General features: G+C 39.0%; 1 protein-coding gene across 2 annotated transcripts in view; it reads left to right on the forward strand.

Moving 5' to 3' along the window:
* Positions 1-24,383, forward strand: part of FARSB (phenylalanyl-tRNA synthetase subunit beta) — a 71,077-nt gene that overhangs the window by 23,230 nt on the left and 23,464 nt on the right. For both annotated transcript variants that reach the window (XM_082690415.1, XM_082690416.1), the window contains 5 exons: positions 2,561-2,622; positions 2,900-3,107; positions 3,617-3,697; positions 7,927-8,019; positions 13,678-13,795. In XM_082690415.1, coding sequence (XP_082546541.1) covers positions 2,561-2,622; positions 2,900-3,107; positions 3,617-3,697; positions 7,927-8,019; positions 13,678-13,795 — 562 coding nt within the window. The remainder of the gene's footprint in view (positions 1-2,560; positions 2,623-2,899; positions 3,108-3,616; positions 3,698-7,926; positions 8,020-13,677; positions 13,796-24,383) is intronic.

A 24,383-nucleotide genomic window follows, 5' to 3' on the forward strand; every position in this document is an offset into this window, starting at 1 on the left:
CTGTAGAAAACTTGATTGAAATTATAGGCCGTCTCCGTTTGAAAAAAATTTGTAGTGGTTGTTAGTTTTTGTTACATAATAGACTAGATACCCCAAGACTTAGTGACTTAAAACAACAGTGATTTGCTTATCATGATTCTGTGGGTCAGCTCGGTAGTTCTGGTTGGGTGGCTTGGCTAACCTTTCTTGGGCTTGCTTCTGTGTAATCAGCCAGTTGGTAAACTAGCATCTAGGTGTCCTGGGATAGATAGCCTCACTCACAAGTCTGCTTACCCTTAGAGTTACCAGGTTAGGTGTCTGTCATCATCCAGCAGGCTAGCTTGGTCTTTGTTACATGGTGGTGGTTGCAGGATTCCCAACAGCACAAGAGCAAGTCCAGTGCTTAAGTATTTTTAAGCATGGTATCTCTGTTGGCCTCAATGAGTCACTTTGCTAGATTCAAAGAAGGATGAAATAGACTCCCATTTCCCAATTCGAGGACCTGAGGTACCTGAGGTACCTCATTGTAAGGCCTTGGGTGCAGCAGGGAAGGGAAGAATGCGGTCATCTATACCACAGTAGTAGTTGGGATTAGCCAGAGATAGCTTTTTAGTCTATTTTAAAATGATGTCTGATTTGAGAAAAGTTTTTTTCTTTTTAATATGAAGAATTGTCAACTATTAATAGAAGTGAAATATTTACTTTGGGGAGGAAAAAGATATCTTAAAGCTTGGTTCACTTTTCTCATGTAGATAATTCCTTGAAATCGTTTGCATTATAAAGAGCTTTCATAAATTTGAAATGGTGGGATTTCTGAAAAGGAGTATTGTGTCAGTGTTGTTATTTGTTAATCTGTTTTCTTCTGAATGTGGATTAGAACAGCTCTTCTCAGGTTGTCTCCCAGAAGAGAATGATCCTCTGAGGAACTGATTCTTCCTCACATGAAATACTTCCTCACATGAAATAGTTTATTTTTCTAAGTACTTTGATAGTTCTTTTCTAGTCTTCTGTTATTTCATATAGAAGAATGGACTTTGGAATAAGAGGACCAGATGAGAGAAGTGGAAGGTACTCAGAGAGGAATGGTTAATGGTGTGAGCTTCGAAATTAGGCTGCCTGAACTTGTTAACTCATTAATTTGTTCATTTGTTACTTTCTGCATTTACTCTTTAACTGCATATGGAGTGTTTATTATCTGACAAGCATTTTTGTAAGCACTAGGGCCCAGCAGTTTATCATTGCTGGGACTTGAGAATAGTTACTCATCTACTACAGTTCTCACTTCACTGATAAGGAATCTAATAGTATTTGTTATGAGGGTTAAGATTATCTTGAAAGTTTTTTTTTCATGGTTAACTGCTCAGTAAAGGTTTGTTTCTGTTGCAATCGTTAGCTTTTTTTTCACTAGCTAGTTTTGCACTTCCTGAACCCTAATGTGTAGTCACATCGCCTCAGGATCTTAATAACCTTTAGTTCCAGATTCAGTAAGTCCAATGTCACTGCTGCCAGCTCTAGAGGCCCTGCCTAGAGCCTGGATTTCTAAGAGGTACTTGGGTGATGATGATACTTCTGCCTGAGAGTTGCATTTTGAATGGCAAGGCTCTGGTCTGTACTTACTTGAGTCCAATCAGATTTTTAGATTTATAGCCTTTTTGCCAGTGGTAAATATACCTTTGAGAGTAATATAATGATAAGAAACATTCATAGATATGTTTGCAAAGGTGCTCAAAAGCCTGGGTTTTTTACATGTTTGTTCCTACCTAACATGGTAAAGCTATATACTGTTTGAAGGAGAGTACCAATATATGAGATGCTTCCAGTCCTGCCATCTCCTGGAGCAGATTGATGATAGCTAGGACGGCCTGGGGGCCTGGTGGTGTTCCCCCCACCTGGATAAATGACAAGAAAGGAATTTCTTCGTAATACTTGGGCTTAGTATAATGGTGATAGTTGATAGTACATGGAGATATTTGAATGCTGATATTTGAATTTTTCTTTCTTGGTCATAAATACCTGCTTGCTTGCGAGGAGACTGCAAATCCTAGGATTTATAAGCATCTTAGAAATGATGTAATGCACCAGGCTTTTACTGCAGAGAATGGTGATTGGCCATCTGAGAGAAAAGTGTTGGACATTTTCTATTCTGAGCAGTTCCAGTTGTCTAGCAAGTACAATGTTCAGTTATGAGCCTGTTTTTTTTTTTTTTTTAAAGATTTTATTTATTTATTTGACAGACAGAGATCACAAGTAGGGAGAGAGGCAGGCAGAGAGAAGGAAGCAGGCTCCCTGCCGAGCAGAGAGCCCGATGTGGGGCTCGATCCCAGAACCCTGAGATCATGACCTGAGCCAAAGGCAGAGGCTTAACCCACGGAGCCACCCAGGCACCCCAGTTATGAGCCTGTTGTAGCAGATTTACTGCTCTGTAATGTTTTGAAACTTTACATTTATTTTCAGTGTCTCTCTTTAACAACTGTTTTTTGGGAGGGCAGTGAAGCTGCCACAACGAGAGGAGTAAAGTTAGAGCCTAACGCTGTAGCTGACAGGGACTCACTTAAGCTTCTCAAACTTTTTCTCTTTAAAGGAACTGGCTTACCGAAAGGAGATAGTGAGAGCTGATCTAATTAACAAAAAAGTTGGAATCAGGTATGCTTTGAAAACATTTGTTTACTGTTGGAGAGAATTCAAGAATGAAGTACCCACAAGACTTTAATTTTTCCTGAAAGAATGCTTATGCTTAGAGAGGGTTTTGGTATCTTTTCAGAGTGAGTAAATGATAATAAATCGTCTGTTAGGCTGTCTGGTGTCTCATGGAATTCCGAAAGGAAGGTGATATTTCAGATAATAGAATATTTTAAAAACAAAATATGAGCGGATTTTAAATAATCCAGTGACGTTTATGGAATGTACATTCCTATTTCAGAGAAACTCCAGAAAATATTGCCAAGCTTCTAACCAGGATGTATTTAAAGTCAGAAGTAATAGGTGATGGGAATCAGATTGAGATTGAAATCCCTCCGACCAGAGCTGACGTTATCCATGCATGTGATATTGTAGAAGATGCAGCTATTGCCTATGGATATAACAACATTCAGATGATGCTTCCAAAAACCTACACCATAGCTAATCAAGTAAGATTGTACCCTTAAATAAATACTCCTTGTTGTTAGAAACTGATTATTGAATGCCAGGAAGGCTTCGAGAAAAACAGCACATAGGAATTAAGTAGTATTTGGACATGCTGTGCTATGAGAAGCATTTGGGGGATACAAAACAGATGCCCAGTGGATTAGAGTAAGTTTAAAACCTGTGTTGACTAGTATTTGAAGAAAGACAGGTTTTGAGTTTGGAGCTCTTCTGACTCTTGAACTGGGAGATTCATTTTTCAACCTGACCTGTAGGCAGAAGTTCGTTGTGGGAGAGATGAAGTGGAGGGTTAGTGCATGTGTGTAGGAGTATTGGGGTAGTGAGGCAGTGCACGGGAGCGGGTGGCGAAGTGGTGGTACTAGCAGTATTAGTAAGGATGGAAGGGGGGTTTGCCCTTTAATGACCTGTTCTGTATAAACCTTTTCTTGAAGGAAATTTTACTGAAGTGGAGTAAAGTTAACTATCTTTTTTTTTTTTTTTTTTTTTTTTTCAGTTTCCTCTTAATAAGCTCACAGAACTCCTAAGACATGATATGGCAGCTGCTGGATTCACGGAAGCACTTACCTTTGCCCTGGTATGTTTCATGTGTGGTCTCTGCAGCTGATTGTTGACACTGAATCTCTGAAGTACTCTGATTCCTTACATGAATTTATAAAATCTAGACTGCTAAAATTTCCAAGTTCTAGAAGAATAACCTTTTTTTTACTTAAGATTGTATAGTCCAGTAAAAAGTGTTTTTTTTCAGTCACAGAAAATCTTGAAGGACAAAAGTCTTAAATGACACATAACAGTGTATTTTTTACTTTTATGGAAGTGTTGAGGGTTGAATTTACAACAAATTTCATAATCAAATTAAGTTGGAATGTTTAGTCTTAATTTGGTTGTATCTGTGCCCACTAGATGCCGCCCTAGTTAAGGATTTGTGGACTGCTCCACATTAAACTTTTTCTTTGAACGTGTTTACATCATTTGCTTTGCGTTGGAAAGCTGACATAAAAGGCCTGAATTAGGAAATGAATTTTATTACAAAATTGAAGGAAATGCCCTTCCCCCACCAGACTGACCATTTGAAAAGAATAAAAAGTCTGTGCCGTTTATAGTTTCCTCTTGCCTTGCTGAGCATTTGTGTGGTGCCTACACTGTGTAGTTCTGGAGTCTTCAAGTAGGTGCCAGGTTAATGATGGAGGGTGAAAACCAAAACCACACAAAAACAAAATGACTTCATTTTCAACCCCCAGCTCAACTCCAGAAAGACAGGGAGAGGGTCATCGGAAAGGAGAGGAGCCTCTCTCCTGTTATTGAGCATTTGTCATTCACAGGATGCTAACCTCAGAAGGAACCTTACAGATTTTCTAGCTCAGCATTGTCCTTTTTTTTTTTTGACTCAGGAGTCCTTTATTCCGCATTTACAGAGCATCTGTTGTATGCCAGGCACTGTAGGAGTGAAGAAGCCTGAAGTCAACAGGATAAGTACCTAATGAAGTGTACACAGACAGCAGGAGAACCAGGACCAGAATCCTAGCCTTTTGGCTTTTAGAACAGTGCTTTTCTGTTGTCTCAGCCTGTGTATGCTCAGTTTATAGTATAGGTCATTCATCTATGCATATACTTATACAGTCTTGAACATCAATGAAATACAAAAAAAAGCATTGAGAATATATTTCGTTTTAAAAATTAAGTGACATAGGATTGATCTGAAAAGATTCAACCTATACAGAAACAACCATGTAGAGTGAACCATGACTATTCCGCTCTGTTTCCCCTCAGATTCCAACCCTGTTTTCCTCCCCAGAAGTAACTGTGGTTCAGACTTCGGCCTGTGTATTTCCCTGCCCTTTTATAGAAGTGTAGTGAGTTTTAAGCCTGTAACTGTGGGTAGCCCCATGTGTCTCAGGGGAGTGCATACTCTGCCTGACCAGGGCTGCTCTGCAGGGGGTTTATCCTGTGTCCAGGCCTTTTTGCGTTTGATTCCCTCTCTGTGCAGTGCTCTGAAGTAGGTGTTTCTGTCTTATACAGCAGGTAATTTAGGTAACTTGTCCCATTCCATACAGCCAGTCAGCTGTGGGGCAGGATTCCAGCCCAGGCCTATGTGCACCTCGGGCCCGTGATTATACTGTCCCCTAGGGATGCCAGAAACAGTCTGTTCAGCTGTTCCGTTAGTTCAACACACATTGTCACTGGGCGGGGGAAAGGAATGAGGTGTTAGAGCTTCAGATACGTAATGACAGTTTTCTTACAGGAGTTTCAATGTCAGAGGTATTTATGTGACATAATTAGCAAACCTAAGTATCTCTGTGCCTTATATCTAGTTTTCAATGAAACAGCCTTTTCTAAAACCTAGCCCTTGATTTTTCCAAATGCAAGTAATTGTTTCCATCATTATGATTTTTATCTGTCTGCTTACTAGTTGTAATATTTTAAATTAACTCACTTTTTTTTTTTAAGATTTTATTTATTTATTTGACAGAGAGATCACAAGTAGGCAGAACAGCAGGCAGAGAGAGAGAGGAAGGGAAGCAGGCTCCCCGCTGAGCAGAGAGCCCAATGTGGTGCTCCATCCCAGGATCCTGGGACCATGACCTGAGCTGAAGGCAGAGGCCTTAACCCACTGAGTCACCCAGACACCCCTAAATTAATTCATTTTTAAAACTAAGTATCTACTTTAGCCTTAGTACAAGAATATTCATAAAAATCAGTGAATACTTACTATACTTTTCTTATAGTAAGTAAAATGTTTACTATATTTTTCTAATACTTTAAACATATTAACACTGAAAAAAATATTTATATTTTTTACTAGCTACTGCCACTTAAGGTTCCCTTGATTTCGAACTGCTTCTAATATCTGTTCCTTTTATTGTCATGATGAAGTACAAAGCCACTCAGATACCTCCACTGCCCTGTGTTTGTGGAACAACCTTTCTTCTACACACACAGTACTACTTCTATTTGAGAGTTGATTGCATCATTGAAATTGCATTTCCTAATTAATCACATTATATCATGTTAAAAAACTCCTCATTCTGAGGAGAAAAATTGGTTATGTCCAGCGTGCCTGCTACCATTCTCTGCCTCTACAGCCGTGGCAGATCAGGGAGCCCTTTTGTTCTCTGTCTGGATGTGACTTTAGTATCCTTCCCAAGAAAGCATGGCAGGAATCATTAGAACTGACATTGACCTAAAATCTAAACCCGTGTATGTGTGTGCTTCTCTAAGAAATGCAGACTAGTCCTCGAAGTCCACTTTGTAAAATAGTGCAGTAGGCAACGTGACCTAATGTTGGAAAATTTTTCACTAATCTGATGGTACATCAAGTTTTAATTTTTTTTAAGATTTTATTTATTTATTTGACAGAGAGCTCGCAAGTAGGCAGAGAGGGTGGGGGGGGGGAAAGCAGGCTCCCTACTGAGCAGAGGAGCCTGACATGGGGCTCAATCCCAGGACTCTGGGATCATGACCTGAGCTGAAAGCGGAAGCTTTAACCCACTTAGCCACCCAGGTGCCCCATCAGTTTTCATTTTGTTTTAACTCCTTTGCAACAGTTAGCATTAATATATGTGATAATTCTTAGTATTTATTAATCACCATTGTTAATATTTTCTTGAGCACTTAGTTTCTGGCAGGCACTTTATTTGCATTACTTTGTTAATCATTTATTAGATGTGATGCATCTAATAGTTTTATTTTCATAACTTCTGTCAGTCATCCTAGTTGTGAGTGCAACAGGTATTTTTTTCTTTTCAGAGCGAGAGTGCTTAGGAGTTTACTGCTCAGAGCTTTATCAAGCACCTATGCACAGAAATTAAATGGTCAAGTAGAAAGAATATTGGGCAGAATTCAGGCCACTTGAGTTCTGCTCTTATTCTTACTGTTCTACCACAAGTCAGTATGGACTTAGCAGAGATTATAATGGTAATCAAAGCCATAAGAACACCAGGGTGGGGAGAGTGAATTGACAGAAGTCATTAGGAATATTTTTATGGAAGTGTAGAGCTGTCATTTAAGGTAGAGCCTTGGGGGATGAGAGCTGGTAGGGAGGAGAGGCTATTCCGTCCTTCCTCCCCTCCTCCCCTCCCAGATTTTCTTTGGGGCACCTGGGTGGCTCAGTCAGTTACACGTCTGCCTTTGACTCAGGTCATGATCCCAGGGTCCTGGGATGGAATCCTGCACCTGGCTCCCTGCTCAGCGGGAAGTCTACTTCTCCCTCTCTCCCCCTGCTCATACTCTCTCTCACTCTGTTTCTCAAAATCTTTAAATTAAAAAAAAAAAAAAAGATTTTTATTTATTTGACACAGGAAGAGTGCAGGCAGGAAGAGTGGCAGGGAGAGGGAGAAGCAGACTCCTGCTGAGCAGAGAGCCCAACGCAGGGCCTGATCCTAGGACCGTAGGATTGTGACCTGTGCTGAAGGGAGATGCTTAACCCATTGAGCCACCCAGGCACCCTGAGACATTTCTGGTGAACGTAAGGAAGAGTGTAAGAATCAGGGAATGGATAGTTAACTGTAAGGAACTAGACTGGTAAGGTGAATGGGAGACTAGCTTAGGAAGGGCCCAAATACAGTTATACCACCATCAACATGGGAAAAACTTTGCTCTGTATCATAGATAGAACTTGTAAGAGAACTAACTGTTAATGTTAAATTGTATTTGCTGTGGCCCTAATTAGTTGGTATAGTTGTTATTTTTAACCTCTTTATATAGAGAACCTACATTGCTATGAGACTATAAGTTGACTTACAGCATTAAATACGTTGTATATTAAATTTAGTCATTGTTTTTCTTTATTTTGCATATACTTTTTAGTGTTCCCAAGAAGATATTGCTGATAAGCTTGGTTTGGACATCTCTGCAACAAAGGCAGTCCACATAAGTAATCCCAAAACAGCTGAATTTCAGGTGAGAATTTTAAATAGGTAAGAATTTGGGTCAATACTGAGAGGCAGTACATAAGTTATACTTAAGGTGACAAAATCTTAGAACTTGTTAAAAATCTCTTCTTAGATAAGATTATGGTTGGTTCTTACATAAGTGCTGATGAATTTTTTTTTTTTAAGATCTTTAAGATTTATTAGAGCATGTGGGAAAGGGGCAGAGAGTTAAAAAAAATTTTTTTTTAATTTTTAAAATTTTTTAAAAAAGATTTTATACTAGTGAGCATGTGTGTGCAAGTGAGAAAGAACAAGAATTGGGGCAGGGGCAGAGTCAGAGGGACAAGCAGACTCCCTGCTGAGTAGGGAGCCTGACTGGGGCTCGATCCCAGAATCCCAGAGTCATGACTTGAACGGAAACTGGGGGGTCAGATGTTTAACTGATTGTACCATCCAGGTGCCTCTTGTTGACGAATTCTTAACACTTTTTAGTCTTTTCTTGATTGGCCTACAGTTGTATTTTGTTTGCTTTGCTTGCCTAGTCTTGTCTAAACTTTCCATTTCATTCACTTAAAATCAGTTGACTGTAATACTGTTTTCAGATTTCATCTTTTCTACCCATTTTGTAATAAATGAGTTAGCAACTGTTCCTAGTACCTCCATTAAGTCATTAGTTTAAAAGTAGTAGTTAACACCAGTTCTTGACTGCACTGCCTCCATTTTTTTTTTCACGGTAATCCTATAGTTCAGTGACAGTTTCACATAGGGTGCAGGGATATTTCAGTGAGAATACTGTCTTAGGGCGTGCCTTGGGTGGCTCAGTCGTTAAACGTCTGCCTTCCGGGGTCCTGGGATGGAGCCCTGTCAGACTCCCTGCTCAACGGCAAACTTGCTTCTCCACTCCCACTTCCCCTGCTTGTGTTCCCTCTCTAGCTGTCTCTCTCTCTGTCAAATAAATAAATAAAATCTTTTTTTTTTTTAAATTTTTATTTATTTATCAGAGAGAGAGGGAAGAGAGCGAGCACAGGCAGACAGAATGGCAGGCAGAGGCAGAGGGAGAAGCAGGCTCCCAATAAATAAAATCTTAAAAAAAAAGGGAGAGAATACTGTCTTAGAAAATGTTAAGTGATTTACATTATTAGAATAGGAAATTACTTCCAAATGTTGTTTTTATAGTTTATAATATCTTTTTAAAAAAATTTTATTTATTAATTTGACAAATATCACAAGTAGGTAGAGAGGCAGGTGGGTGGTGGGGGGAGTAGGCTCCCCGCTGAGCAGAGAGCCTGATGCAGGGCTCAATCCCGGGACCCTGGGATCATGACCGGAGCCAAAGGCAGAGTATTTAAACCACTGCTTCCCACCCACACACCCCTATATCTTTATTAATAACTTAGACCATCTCTTTCTTACTGGCCAGCTCTTGTTCTGTTTTTCTTGCACATGCAGTTCTTCATGATTTTCTTTAACCCTCGCTTAGAATCAAGGGGAATCTTAGAATTGGGAGGAAATGCTTTCAAGAAAATTAATGCTTGGGGCGCCTGGCTGGCTCTGAGAATTAAGCCTCTGCCTTCGGCTCAGGTCATGATCTCAGTCCTGGGATTGATCCCCACATCGTCCTCTCTGCTCAGCGGGGAGCCTATTTCCCCCCGCCCCGCCTGCCTCTCTGCCTACTTGTGATCTCTGTCTGTCAAATAAATAAAGTCTTCTAAAAAAAAAATTAATGATTTATAATATGTGAACATTTGTGACTTGAGTTAGCTTCTGTGAACCTTTTTTTTAATTTTTAAATTTTTTTATAAACATGTAATTTATTATTAGCCCCAGGGGTACAGGTCTGTGAATCGCCAGGTTTACATACTTCACAGCACTCACCATATCACATACCCTCCCCAATGTCCATAACCCCACCACCCTCTCCCTAACCCCCTCCCCCGCCACCCTCAGTTTGTTTTGTGACATTTAGAGTCTCTTATGGTTTGTCTCCCTCCCAATCCCATCTTGTTTCATTTATTCTTTTCCTACCCCCCAAGCCCCCCATGTTGCATCTCCTCTTCCTCATATCAGGGAGAGCATATGATAATTGTCTTTATTCGATTGACTTATTTCGCTAAGCATAATACCCTCTAGTTCCATCCACATTGTCGCAAATGGCAAGATTTCATTTCTTTTGATGGCTGCATAGTATTCCACTGTATATATACACCACATATTCTTTATCCATTCATCTGTTGATGGACATCTAGGTTTTTTCCATAGTTTGGCTATTGTGGACATTGCTGCTATAAACATTCAGGTGCACGTGCCCCTTCGGATCACTACGTTTATATCTTTAGGGTAAACACCCAGTAGTGCAATTGCTAGGTCGTAAGGTAGCTCTATTTTCAACATTTTGAGGAACCTCCATGCTGTTTTCCAGAGTGGTTGCACCAGCTTGCATTCCCACCAACAGTGAAGGAGGGTTCCCCTTTCTCTGCATCCTCGCCAGCATCTGTCATTTCCTGACTTGTTAATTTTAGCCATTCTGACTAGTATGAGGTGGTATCTCATTGTGGTTTTGATCTGTATGCTTCTGTGAATCTTGATTTTCATATCTCTGAAAGTAGGGGAGGGGATCTCAAGTTCTAAAAATTTTTAAAGATCTAAAAATGTTAAAATTTGGATTTTTTTAAAGTTAGATTTAAAATGTACCACTAAAATGGTAGATTAGGGCTCGCTTGCTATTTAAAGAACTAACTGGTAGTAATACTCATCAAGTACACAAATTGTTTCTCTGTATTCAGTGTAAGAACTTTAAATTCTTACGCCATTTGGAAGGATTGTGAGAAGGTCCACTCACTTTCCTACTGCTCTTAAAAGGATGCCCTGTTCTTTTCAGTGAGAGACACTCAAATTCGTTTGGGTAGAGGAATTTTTCAGTAAATCTTACTGGATTTTTATTTGCTTTTATTCCAAATTTTCCTTTTCCTCCCAGTTTCATTTATCAAGCTTGATAGATTTCTTAAGATGTGGTAATGTTCTGTAGGGTTTATATCCTGCTTTCTCTACTTTAATAAGTAGAAGGAAAATCACAAACACATTAAATAACACTATAAATAGCTGTGGATTAGCACACTTTCAGAATCTATATTTCTGCATAAAACACATTAAATGAGTCCATCTTTTAGACTGGACAGACTCTATATTTTACTCCTGCCTTACCATTACATAGGTCCTCCCATTACTAACGTAGCTAACAGAGTTCTGTTTGTTTAAATATAAAGTTGTTTCTGGGCTAGTAACCCAGTTTATTGTTTATTCTTTCTCTTGGATAATTCTTAATTTGGGACTGTTTTCTAACTAGATATGTTAGAGAATGGATAAAAAGAAAAATGTCAGTAAACATGTAGATTTTATAAACAAAGTTACAGAATATTACCATGTTCCCACAAATTAGCAATAGTATTCCTTAATATTTTTTATTTATTTTTTTATTTTATTTTATTTTTTTTTTAAGATTTTATTTATTTATTTGACAGAGAGAAATTACAAGTACACTGAGAGGCAGGCAGAGAGAGAGAGAAGGAAGCAGGCTCCCTGCTGAGCAGAGAGCCCGATGCGGGACTCAATCCCAGGACCCTGAGATCATGACCTGAGCCGAAGGCAGCGGCTTAACCCACTGAGCCACCCAGGCGCCCCATTCCTTAATATTTTTAAATGTTCAGTCGTTGAAATTTTCTTAATTGTCTAAATTTTTTTAATAGACAATTTTCATGAACTTCATCTGAATCCCAAGTCAAAGTTGATAATGTTTCTTATGTCTCTTATCTTTTTAAAAAGATTTGTTTATTTATTTGAGAGAGAGATGTAGCGAGAGAGGGAACACAGCAATTGGAGGACTGGGAGAGGGAGAAGCAGGTTTGCTGTTGAGCAAGGAGCCCGAGGTGGGGCTCAATCCCAGGACCCCCGGGATCATGACCTGAGCCAAAGGCAGCTGGTTAATGGCTAAGCCACCCAGGTGCCCCCTTATGTCTCTTTTAATCTACAGATTGCCCCCCAGTCCATCTCTCTGTCTCTCTTCCTTTTACTTTCTGCATTGAACAAACTGGGTCATTTGTCTTAGAGTTCGTGCAGTTAGGATTTTGTTAGATACATTCTAGTAAATTAGCAGGTAGATCCAGAAGCTTGATTAGATTCAGGTTTCATTTTTTGTATTGCTGTGAGTTTTTAAACAAGCAAATAAGGCTGATCTATAAAATGGAAAAAAAAAAAAACCCACTAGGAAAAGCTATTTACATAGGTAGCTTGTTTATATTCTAGTAAGTTAAGCTTTCTTTTAACATTGTACTTTTATTTCTGTGAGTGGTTTGTGCACTTGCTCTCCAGTTGTGAAAGTAAGAGATATTTACAAAAGCAGGGAGTTGAAGACTACCAGCAGCAGGTGGCAGAGTGAATGTATTCGGAAAGGTTTTCTCTTTCCCTCAATACACATTGTACAAGCAAGTCTTCATAGGGGTTTACTGTTATGCCTGTAGGATCTAGGAGGGGCTGCTGTTTTAGCCAGGGGGGTCAGGGCAGGCCTCTGTGGGGACCTTTTGAACAGAGACCTGAAGAAAGACAGACAGCCACATGTGAACCCAGAAGAAGACTGTATGTGGTAGAGGAAGGAGGGAGGCATGGGGGCTTGAGATGGAACTGCTTGGGGAGTGTGGCTGAAACCCAGTAAACCAGCGGGAGCGGCAGGCATGGAGTGTGGAGAGGAGGCCCGGGCCAGATTCAGATAGGACCCCATGCAGGGCACGATTTCATTCAAAATTTGATGGCAACCTATTAGATTTTTGAGCAGGGGAGTGTCATCTGATGTAGGCCTTAGATCATCACTTTGTGTGGAGAGCAGGCCATAAGGCGGCAGGAGTGGAAGCAGAGAAACCAGCTTAAGCTCCTACAGTAGTCTGGGTGAAGGGTAGTGGTGCTGGTGTCTGCTGCGAGCCCAGGATCTTAAGGGTGGTGCCCTACCACTGCTGTTAAAACTTCTGAGAGTAGGGTGTTGACAGCTAACCTATCATATAGCTTAGAGTGAGAAATTTGAGATAGAAGTAGGGAAGTTGTTGTTTTTTGTCTTTTTGTTTATTTTTAGAACTAGCATGTTTGTTTTTATTTCTTTGGCCACTAAGCTGAAAACTATGGTTACAGCTTGCCCATAGCAGCTGCATAATTTTTTTAGTGCTTACATATTTGTGTTCTGTTTTCTCATTGTGATTAATTGCATTTACATTTTCCCTAGTCTTGGTTTTTAAGAATTTGATTAGCTCATATTTAATCTCATTTAAATACTTGAATTTCTTGTAATCTCCTTCAGTTACTTTATAAAATAAAGCAGGATATCAAAATTTACATATTTGTAATCATAAAAGCTAACTTTAATTTTAAAAATGATCATAACCAATCCTAGATATAGGCATTGTATTTATACTTCTTAGTTTTTGATCAGACTTTATGATTTTTTTATTTTGTAAGTTTGGGAGCCAGGATATTTTCAGTTTTTTGTCTTGGAATTGATAATTAAAAATGATTTGGACATTTACTCATTGCATTTTCCAGAAGAGTCTTACTACTGTGAAGCTGTCGAGTTCTTTTGGCCTTGTTTTATAACCAAGTCAGTTTGGGTTATTTTTTGGTCATTTCAGTTTCATGTCTTCTCCTGTAGGTGGCACGCACTACCCTTCTTCCTGGCCTCCTAAAGACTATAGCTGCGAATCGGAAGATGCCCCTTCCTCTGAAACTGTTTGAAATCTCTGACATCGTAGTAAAAGATTCTAGCAGAGGTAAGAACAAGTCACCTTTGATTGTACACTTAAAGCATTTTATTATGAGAATCTCAGCTCTATATATAGATTCACCCCTGTGAATCTAACACCCACCTTCAGCAATTATCAGCACATGGCATTCCCCCACGTTAGTTTGATGTGATTCCAAGACATCCTGCCATTTCACCAGCAAACAGTATGTACTTCCAAAAGATATATATATCTAAAAGATAAAAGATACTACTTTTGTTTTTAAAAAATAACCCAACACTATTTTATCATCAAACAGCCAGCTAGTGTTTAAACTTTCCTAATTGTTTCATAAATTTACTTTTCATGATTGATTGATATAAATCCATCCAAGTAATACCTTCAGATATTTGGTTGCTTTTATTTCTTTTAATAGAAAACAGATCTTAAAGAACTTAACATTTATGAAGAACCCTGTTAAAACCTCAACTTGAAAAGTACAGTGAAACATTTTTTTAAAATCTTGTGATTTATGTGCATATCATTTTAAGGTATTTTGTCTTGTCACTCTAGTTTAGCATTAGCTATTTGTCATTATAAATGTGTTTGACCAGTTTTTGCCTCAAGAATAGGCTGGACTTGTTAGTATAGCGAGTAGCCTGGTCTACCATATGGAACTCAGAGGTTATTTGGTGAACATATTTAGGTAGTACTTAAACCTGATTGCCAAGGATATCTGTTTTACTCAAACTTCTGTCTTCAGACTGACACAAGTCTTTTTGGAGCTGCATATGGGGTCATTTCTTGGTAGCAGGGCCATGAAATGACTGAATTGCTGGCAGTATTTCTCTTGTTCCCTGAGAACCAGGGAACAGTTCCAGTCCTAACCATGTTTATACAGGAGTTTCATTCCAGATTTTAAAACTGAGTATGTGCTCCTGAATCACTCGACAACAGCAAAGGCCTTTTCCTTAGTTATTCCTGAAGAGGATAATGTGGCATTATTCTGACTACTCAGAGCCGTCAAGAACTATTGACTCTAAATCAGTCTGTCTTAAGAAACAGATACCATAGGCTTGCCCGCTTGACTATATGTGGACCTTCTATAGCAAACTTTGCAGCCAAAGCTGGATTCCATCTGCTCTCCACTATGTAGCCTTCTTTTCAATTAACAGCATCACCTTGCAATCTGTGTGGTGCTTTGTACTTTAAAAAATTTTTAAAAATATACCTTTTCTCTTGGGATTGTTAATCTCTCTCCTTGAGGCAGATTGGACCAAAAAATATTGTCCCTATTTAATTTGTAGGAGAACTGAGACAGAAAAGTAGTAATTTTCCCAAGGTTGCATAAATTTTGGACTTAGAGCTAGGGCCAGAATTTGGTCTCTGTGCATATATCCTTAGAGAATAAAAGTCTATTTTCATACCAGTCTATGTAGAATTTCCTTTGGGTGGTCAATCTGGCAGGAATTGGAAAACATTTTCAGTGCCAGCTGTAAGTAGTTCTGTAGTTCCTGTGCCTCAAATCCTCCACTGGTACAGATACCTAAGAATTTGTTATGATTTTAATGTCAAATTTTTTCTGTGAACTTTGACTTCTTTCCTTTCATTTTAGGTCTTTGAATTGTAGGTTTTGATCCTTGGCGATCCAAACGTATTTATAAATACAGCATTAGGTTTAGGTTAATTATACTAAGTTTCCTCAAAAGTTTTATATATTTGGGTGTTCCCAATTTGGGGGCATAAATACTTGTTAGATCTTCTTGTTGGACCCCTATATTATGATATAGTGCCCTTCTTTGTGTCTCATTATACTCTTTATATTTAAAATGGTTTAAAATCCAGTTGGTGTAGGCATGGCTACTCCAGGTTGCTCTTGTGATGTCCATTAGCATGATAAATGGTTCACTGTCCCCTCACTTTCAATCTGCAGGAGTTTTTAGGTATAAAATGAGTCTAAGTTTCCTCAAAAGTTTTATAATACTATATCAGCAGTAAGCCTCCTCCCTCATGGTAAGGACTCCCTACAGGGCTCTGCAGAGCTAGGCTTGCTTGTAGGCGATCAGCTCAGAGTCTGGAGAGTGAGGAACAAGCTGGGGTTCCCCACAATTGCCACGGGCAATTTTCACAGTAAGCGCGGAGCACTTGACTGTATTGCTGTCCTTGGTATGGATCGCTTCACTGTTTTTTCTTTCATGTGTCTTTTGGGAAGTCCCAAACATAGACTCCACTGTGCCCCAAGGCCCATGCTAGGAGATAACCTCGGCTGTTGAGAGCGAGCTATTGTACAGGGCTAGGCTGTAGGCCATCATTTAAGTCACCCTGGTGAAAACCCTAGAAATCCAGTCCCTATACTTTTAAACTCAGATTAGGATTTCTTCTGCACTTTGTTTCATCAGAAAGAATAGTTTTCATTCTGTAGCAGACCTCTTTTATTTGGGGGTTTAGTTGTGATTATTCTGTGGTTTTCCCTGTGGGAACATTTTTATCTGATACTGCTTTTGCCTGTTGTCTTGGAATTACGGTTTTCTTCACAATTTTTTATGCCATTAATGGGATTTGAGGAATGAGAAGAGGTAAGTGTGTTCAATAAGTTTATCATCTTGAAAATACAAGTTTGCTTCGGAGTGGCTTTTCTCTTTAGGTAGGCCTGGATTTTATGTCCTAACAAGTAGCTTTTCTGAAGAATTATTGTACATATGTTCAGGCAGACTCCCTACTTGTCATTTGGTGTACATAGAGGGTTCTATGGGAAAGGCAGCATAGCACATGGATTTAAGACTGTACAGCCAGACTACTCGGTTTTGAGTCATGGTTCTGCCACTTATGAGCTGCTGAACGTTGGACAATTTATGTAATTTCTCTGTGCTGTTTTCTCATCTGTTGCAACAGGGATGATCATAGTACTTACTAGATTTTTGGTAAGAATTAAGTGAAATTTTTTTTTAAAAGTTCGAGCCACATAAGAAATACAGTTTGGTGTCTGCTCTTACTGTTAGAGTTCCTAAGGCCAGATACATAGCATCTTGGTTTTTGGTAATTTTCTGTGAGAGTGACTTAGAGACTTTTGGCTATTAAAGGTGACTCGATGTCACCTTGCTGACACTAAAAATGAGGCACTTAGGGCTCATTTTTATCCTTAATTTGACTTAATTGGCTTTTCTTCTGTTGTGCACTATCTTTTTTAGGTTATGAAAACCAAAATGTACTGATGGGGCAATTTACTTAAAAATAGGAATGTGGTTTTTGTTTGTTTGTTTGTTTTTATGTTTTGTGGGGTGGGGCGGCATTGTTTTTGAGGATTTTTTTTTTTTTTTAAGGAATGCTGTGTTTCTAGTAATTCATCACCCACTTCTCTTCAATGAATTGAGCACAAATGTTTTTACTGCCTTTCAAGCCAGCCAGCATTTTTCTGTTGTATTTATATTAGCCAATTCCTCCTAAGTATTCAAACTGTTTTGGAAAAAAAAAATGTAGTCCATTAAAAGTGAAATGATAGAGGAATTTTCCAGTTATGTATAAATCCTAGATTTTCATTAGTGGGGGCCATACCCAAAGGACTGGTTCAGAAGGGGCAGAGATGTGTGGCAACAGTGAGCAAGACAGTTTCATTCATTGCACTGGGAGAAAAGTCTTTTTGAATTCCTGTTCTTTGCTATGGTCTGCTTGGACTATGAGAGAGTTTCCCGTCTTGAGAGAGACTGATGGTGAGCAGATTTTATAGGTAGTACTCTGAAGGAATGTACGAGGGGCCCTGAGAGCACAGAGGAGTGACTGCTGCCACTGAGTCATTTTCTAACATTAAGGAAAACCTTGACTCTCAGCCTCCTGTCAGTTTTGTGTAGGCATATGTATCTTCCACAGTGGAAATGAAAAGGAATCTATGCTGGATTTCAGTATGCCTCCCACAAATTTTGTTTGACTTAAATTCCTATAAGTAAGTGAAAGCCCACTGGCCCCTGTTTTCATGCTTGACCTCACTGGATAGTTTCCTTTGCTCTTGTGGACTTCTTTGACTGACTGTCCATGTTGTGAGACTGTCAGTCCCACTGCCTATCTAGTGACTAAGTCAGGCGCACTTCTTGGATAGTAAAACTTCCACTTGGAGTCCTGCACATTCCAGTTCTTTAAGGCTGAGCCAATTACTACATTTATTGAGCTGTAAGATCCAGAGTTGCTGCCGCCTTGTTAAAAATTAGTCATGACTCCACCAGCTAAGCTGATTTATCCCTTTTGGGCAGAGTGGCATGTGTCTTTGGAACGAGAAGTTAAATGCAGACTCTGCTGTGGGGTACATTTTCAGCTTTATGGCGGAAGTCAGTAGAAGCGGCCCTAGAGCTATCAAATCAGGCTGCTGTGTGAGTTCTTGATTGGTTTCAGTTGTTCCTACTTCGATGGCAAGACTAACTAAACTATAAACAAAATAGTAAATTACTGAGGGGAGCAAAGTACCTACTTGTAAACTGCTAATCTTTGTGCCCAGAAAAGCAACTATATTTTGCAAAGTCCAACATTCCGGCTTTTTATTAAAAGCACATTGAATTCTGCCATCACAGTTTATTCCATTATGATTCCCGAGGCTGCCAGCATGCCTAGAAGCTCACTGAGATGGCAGGAGAAAACACATCACCGTGTTGAGTCTGAGTTTATTTTTTTATTTTTTAATTTTTTTAAGATTTTATTTATTTATTTGACAGAGAGAGATCACAGTAGACAGAGAGGCAGGCAGAGAAAGAGAGAGGGAAGCAGGTTCCTTGCTGAGCAGGGAGCCCGATGCGGGACTCGATCCCAGGACCCTGAGATCATGACCTGAGCCGAAGGCAGCGACTTAACCCACTGAGCCACCCAGGTGCCCTTGAGTCTGAGTTTAAAGGGAACCACAGCTTAAGAAAGATGACTTAGTTTGGCTTTGTAAAATGTACAGGGTCGGTTAGATTTAGCATGATACAGTCGTCCAGTTGTTATTCTGACGTGTATCTGTAGAGAATCTTGAAAATCAAATCACCACGTACTTTAGTTTGAACTAGACACTGAGAGACTTTTGGGTTTTGATATTACAGTAGATGAAGTAGGCTGCAGGCCCTTGACCACTTAGAGGGCTCCAGCTGCCTCACTTGCCATAGGATGCGTGCTCACTCCAAGCCTTCACTTCTTGCTCAGACCATTCCTACTTTCTCCAGAGCGTTGCTACAGTCCTGGTAACGAGCTGCATTTTCTCTGCCCACCCCCTAGATTATTCTACTAGTTTCTAGAATTTCACATACTTCCTGAAGCTTTTCAGATTTATTTATTTGTGGGTGAGGGGTGGGAGGTGGGAAGGGCCCAGAGGTGTGAGCAGCGGTAGGTGCAGAAGGAGAGGGAAAGAATCTCTAGCAGAGTCCCTACTGAGCATAGAACCCACTGTGGGGCTCAGTCTCCTGAGCCCGAGATCATGACCTGAGCCGAAATCAAGAGTCAGACACTTAACCAACTGGAGTCACCCAGGTGCCCTTTCCTGTAGCTTTTCTAAATCACAGTGATCTACTTTTTACCCTGACTTGTTTGAATGTGGAAATTCAGAAACTCTTTTAATGTTAATCGCAATATATAAGATTCTTGTTCCTTTTTCCTCCTTGGGCTACCATGGCTGCATAGAACATAAATAAGTTACTGCTATATGATTTGGTTTGTTCTTCCAGTTTGCTCTCTGTGCCATTCATGGATCTGTTCCATATTGTAACCTACTGAATATGAGGGACAGGTCTTTATAGTTTTTTTTTATAATTCTTTGCTTGATAAAGAGCTTAATAATAAGCATTTTCATTATGAGCTTGAGAAATACTTAAGCTCTGAGAAATTGTCCATTAATTCTGTAGCCATCAAATGATGGAAGATTATCTAGCATCCACATGTGGAATGCAGTTTTCTGAAGAGAGCTTATGTCATCAGTCTGGATTAATTTAATTTTACTACTTCATATTTTTGGCATGTAGAATTTCCAATTAATAACTCAAAAAATATGGGTGTAAGGAACATTGACATTAACAATATTTGATAGCATCATTCTCCTATATGATGGCATCTTAACTGTAAATAACATCATTTTTAATATGGAAAGTTATTTTAGTACATTTGGTTCCACATAGTTAAAATCTGCAAACGTGAGTATAATATGCTCTGTCATGCATTGCATACCGTATTTTTTTAATAGATAAAAATCTATTCCAGGTTTATGTTAACTAAAAGCTAACTCAAAGTTATAACTTTTTCCTTCATGCACTGAGAAGGTCATAGATTTTTTCCCCTTCATATTAATTTCTTGGCTTTCAGCCTTACCTTAAAAAAAAAAAAAATTTGTACTTTGGTGTTACACAGAAATTTTAAGGAAAATTGTTCTTGAGTTTTATGTTCATAAAATTTGTACCACCTTTAAGGGCTTTCATAGATATATATTAAGAGCAATTCTGTTCTTTTCACATTAAAAAAAAAATACATGTATCTAACTTCTCCCTAATCCTGCTCTTACAATAAGTTGCCAGATATTTTCTTTGCATATACAACCATATGTTGTCCATTTCTCTGTAAGCCATAGATACAGATAAATACTTTCTAGTATTGGGGCACCTGGGTGGCTCAGTTGGTTAAGCATCTGCCTTCAGTTGAGGTCACGATCCCGGGGTCCTGGGATCGAGCCCCACGCTGGGCTCCCTGCTTAGTGGGTAGTCTGCTTTTCCCTCTTCCTCTGTCCCTCCCCGCCGCAATTTCTGCGCTTGCTCTCTAATAAGTAAAATCTTTACAAAAAATACTTTCTAGTGTTTACACAAATGGAATTATGCTTTACCTGTCCTATGTTTTACCTTTTCCCTATGAGTACATTCTGTCCATCTTATTCTTTTTAATGGCTGTATAATATTCCATTGTATTACTGCATAATAATTCAGACTGTTTTGAATATTTAGATTGCAACCAGGTTTTTGCTAACATGTCTATTGTAATGAATATCCTATACCCTTACTTATTTGTATTTGTAGAAATAGAATTGGCCAGTCCATAGGTAAGCATATTAAATGATTGCTGTCTTAAATTCTCTTCCAAAAAGGATTTTTTTAAAAACAAACTTGTAGCCCTGCCACCAGTGTATAAAGATTCCTCTTTCACACATTAGATAGTTTTTAAGGTGTGTGACTTCACAGGATTTTTGTAACTTTTTTGAATCATTTACTATTACACTGAAATTCTTCAGGAAATATGAAAAATTTGCCATGTTAACTATAGTCTCTTGGGTACTAATGTTAAAGAAATGTATTGGATGGAATTAAAATCAGGTGCTTCATTTTATTTTCTCAGTCTTGGCTGGATTACTAATCTCATGCTCCCTATTAGCCACTGATTACTTTGAAAGCCTTCTTGGCTTTTCAGTAGGCTTTCTTCTAGCATTTATGTTTGGGCCTTCAGGTGAATATGAGAATAGATATGGAGTCATTTTCTCAGAGACTCTGCCCTTTTCCAGGCAGTCCATATATAATAACGTAACCTAACACCCTTCATTTGTTTCTTATCATTGGTACTTTGGTAATTAATTTGGTTACCAAGTAGGAGCCCATTTGAAAAATTTGAGTTGTAGACAGTAGTTTTACTTCACTGAGGAACATCATGTACTATTCCTTTTTTCCTCCTCTTTAAAAAAAATCATTTGGCATGTTCTTTCAGCTTATGGAATTGTAGCCAGCCTACCCCACCCACCCCCCTACCCCCCTTGGGTGGTTTAGATCAGCCTCTCCGGGCAGTACTTTGAAGTCTGTGAAATACATTGGTAATTTAGGCTGACATACTTGGCAGGCCCATTTAAAAAGCAGAATTGTTTGATGGTATGACACAAGAGGTCTGTTAACTGAGTTATAAAGAACTGAGGCATTTCCAACAAACCCTTGTTTTGGCATGAAATTTAAATAGTTCTTACTTTGTGGCATGCAGTGAGTGAACTTCCGGTGATGTAATATAGTCCCTCAGTGCAAAATATAAGGAAATGAGAATTTTACTATACCTAGCAGTTTCTCCAAGAAAGAGTGGGTGGAACTGAATATGTGGTTATTTCCTCCTTTAATTCAGTTTGGCTACAGCAAGGGGAGTGTCTTAGCGAGATGGGAAGAAGCAAGTCTAGAGGGAGCGGTAACGCTGGAAATGTGGAGAAAATGGCCAATCAGTGGTGGGAGTAGGAAGGGCAGCCTAAATAGCTTAATTCATACAGTGGATTTAGTACAAGGCCCTAAAAATCTCTGGGTTTTCTTAAAAATATTGCAGAATCGAATCCAGAAATACACAGGTTATTTGTGTATGTGTGTGTTATGCAGACATCCTGAAGCCTTTCTTGACTTGAGTATAATTTAAGTCCTGTATTTTTTACTCTAAGCACATCATTTTGATTATCAGAATCACTCAACTTGTTCTAAATTCTAAGTCTTTAAACCAGATGTTGCTCCTCTTATCATTAAGGTAAGTTTTACACAGTTTAGAGATCAGGGAAGAAGTATTCCAAGGTACAAGGTTACCAAAATAAAGATTCAGTTTATGTTGCTAAGCTGTCTGAATGCTGGCATTACTGTTGGGCTCTTCTTTCCCAGCAAAAATGGAACAAAGTAGTTTGAATACATGTCTGTGTTAAAGTGGAAGCATGTGACACCAACAAATGGGTACCACATGGCAAAGATACCCAGGAGCAAGTCAGTAATATGAAAGGGATAATTTAGTTCTGTTTCATTTCATTTTTTTCCCTTCAGGGAGTATGCCTGTATATGCAAGCGTGTGTGTGTTCCTACGGAGAAATCAAGACTCTCATTTGAGTTTATGCATGTGGTTGGTTTAGTGAGGTTTTATGCCTGCCTGGTTTTAATATTAATCTTTATTCTTACACCTTTGGTTAGAGCATTTAGATACCAGATTTCTTTATTCTTGCCAACGGAAATGATAGAGTGACAGTGGTACAGAACTCCCTTTCCTACATCAGTGAGTTCTTGTGCTAACTTAGAATGTGGCCCACTGACTGGGCCTGATCTTGTTTAATAGTTGTGTGTGTGTGTTTACCTCCTTTTCCAGGCTTTATTCATTTATTCAGAAATTAATTTTTGAGAGTGTAGTCTGTGCAGACCCTGTGCTGGCTTTGACTCTGTCCCTCCAGGAGTACCCCGAGCCGTGTGCCTTGATCATAGTAGGCACTAAGAAATGTTATATAGCAAGAACAGTTATTTCTCTCAGTCAGAAGTTTCACTCCGAACGCTTTCTATGAATTACAGTGTTGTTGATGGCTAGAGACTTTAGTTTAAGGACTTCAAAAATAAAACACTTGAGAATACTGAAATATGTGTCCTGTCAAAACCATTAGCCAAACCGTATCTTCGGCTAACATTAAGTAGGTATATATCTATCGGTAAGTTTGTTTTCATCTAAGTCCTTCAGAGACTTTCTCCTCTAAATCCTTTTGAGACTGAGATTTCCATTGTTTAGTAGAAAGGTGTGTTTTAGAGCTAAATGACACTGGTCAAATTCTGCTTTTATAACTTACTAACTGTATAATCAATTACAGTTAGCTCTAGCCAGTTGGCTTGACGCTAGACAGTCTTTCTGAGCCTTTGTTTCTCCATCTTATTTTTCCTATCCTATTTTATAGGGATGATAAACCCATTTTACATGATTGTCTTGAAAATTAAGATTATATAGGTGCTAAGTACCTACCACATAGATCATCAGTTGTTAGTTTCACTTTTCACTCCATTTATGTGCTTACTTTTATATCACTTTAGTAGTATCATGTCTTAAAATTTGTGTTTTATTTGGATATCTGGAAGGTAAAAGACATTTTATATTTTGTCATTGGGAATGGCTACAGGAATAAATCTGTGGAAGAACTTTTGCTCAGTACATGCTAATACAAAGTTATATAAAGGTTATTTTCAGTTACCCCCAATACTAAATTGCTTTTTCTTTTTGTAATTTGAACACCAAAATGAAGTCTATTTATACAGTGTTTGTGTCAGAGCAGTTGTCTCCTTCGGAATTAAAGGGCCACAAGTGTATATATCTGTTAAGATTAAATGCTCACTGTTGAATTTGAGTTTACCTTTATATGCTGTACACTTTTTTTTTGAAAAGAGGTTTTAATAAAGTTTCAGATCTCTTTTTTTTCTTTTTAAGATTTTTTTTTTCTTAGAGAGAGAGAGAGGTGTCACAAGTAGGCAGAGAGGCAGGCAGAGACAGAGGGAAGCAGGCCCCCCCACCGAACAGAGAGCCTGATACGGGGCTCAATGCCAGGACCCTGAGATCATGACCTGAGCTGAAGGCAGAGGCCCAACCCATTGAGCCACCCAGGCACCCCTTCCCCTTTTTTAAAATTTGACACAGAGAGAGAGAGATCACATGTAGGCAGAGAGAGAGAGGGAAAGTTCAGATCTTTGTAACCATGGCTACAAGATACAGATCAGCTCTGTCACAACCAAAACCTACCTGTCACATTTTTCCCCCACATCTGAAACCCTGGCAACCACTGTCTGTTCTCATATGCTGTTGTTTTGCCTTTTCCAGAATGTCCAAAAAATGCACTTAAATGTAGCCTTTCAAGACTGGCATCTTTCATTTAGTAGGATGCCCTTGAAATTCATCCAAG

The sequence above is a fragment of the Mustela nivalis genome (assembly GCF_964662115.1).
Source record: "Mustela nivalis genome assembly, chromosome: 11".
Classification (NCBI taxonomy): domain Eukaryota; kingdom Metazoa; phylum Chordata; class Mammalia; order Carnivora; family Mustelidae; genus Mustela; species Mustela nivalis.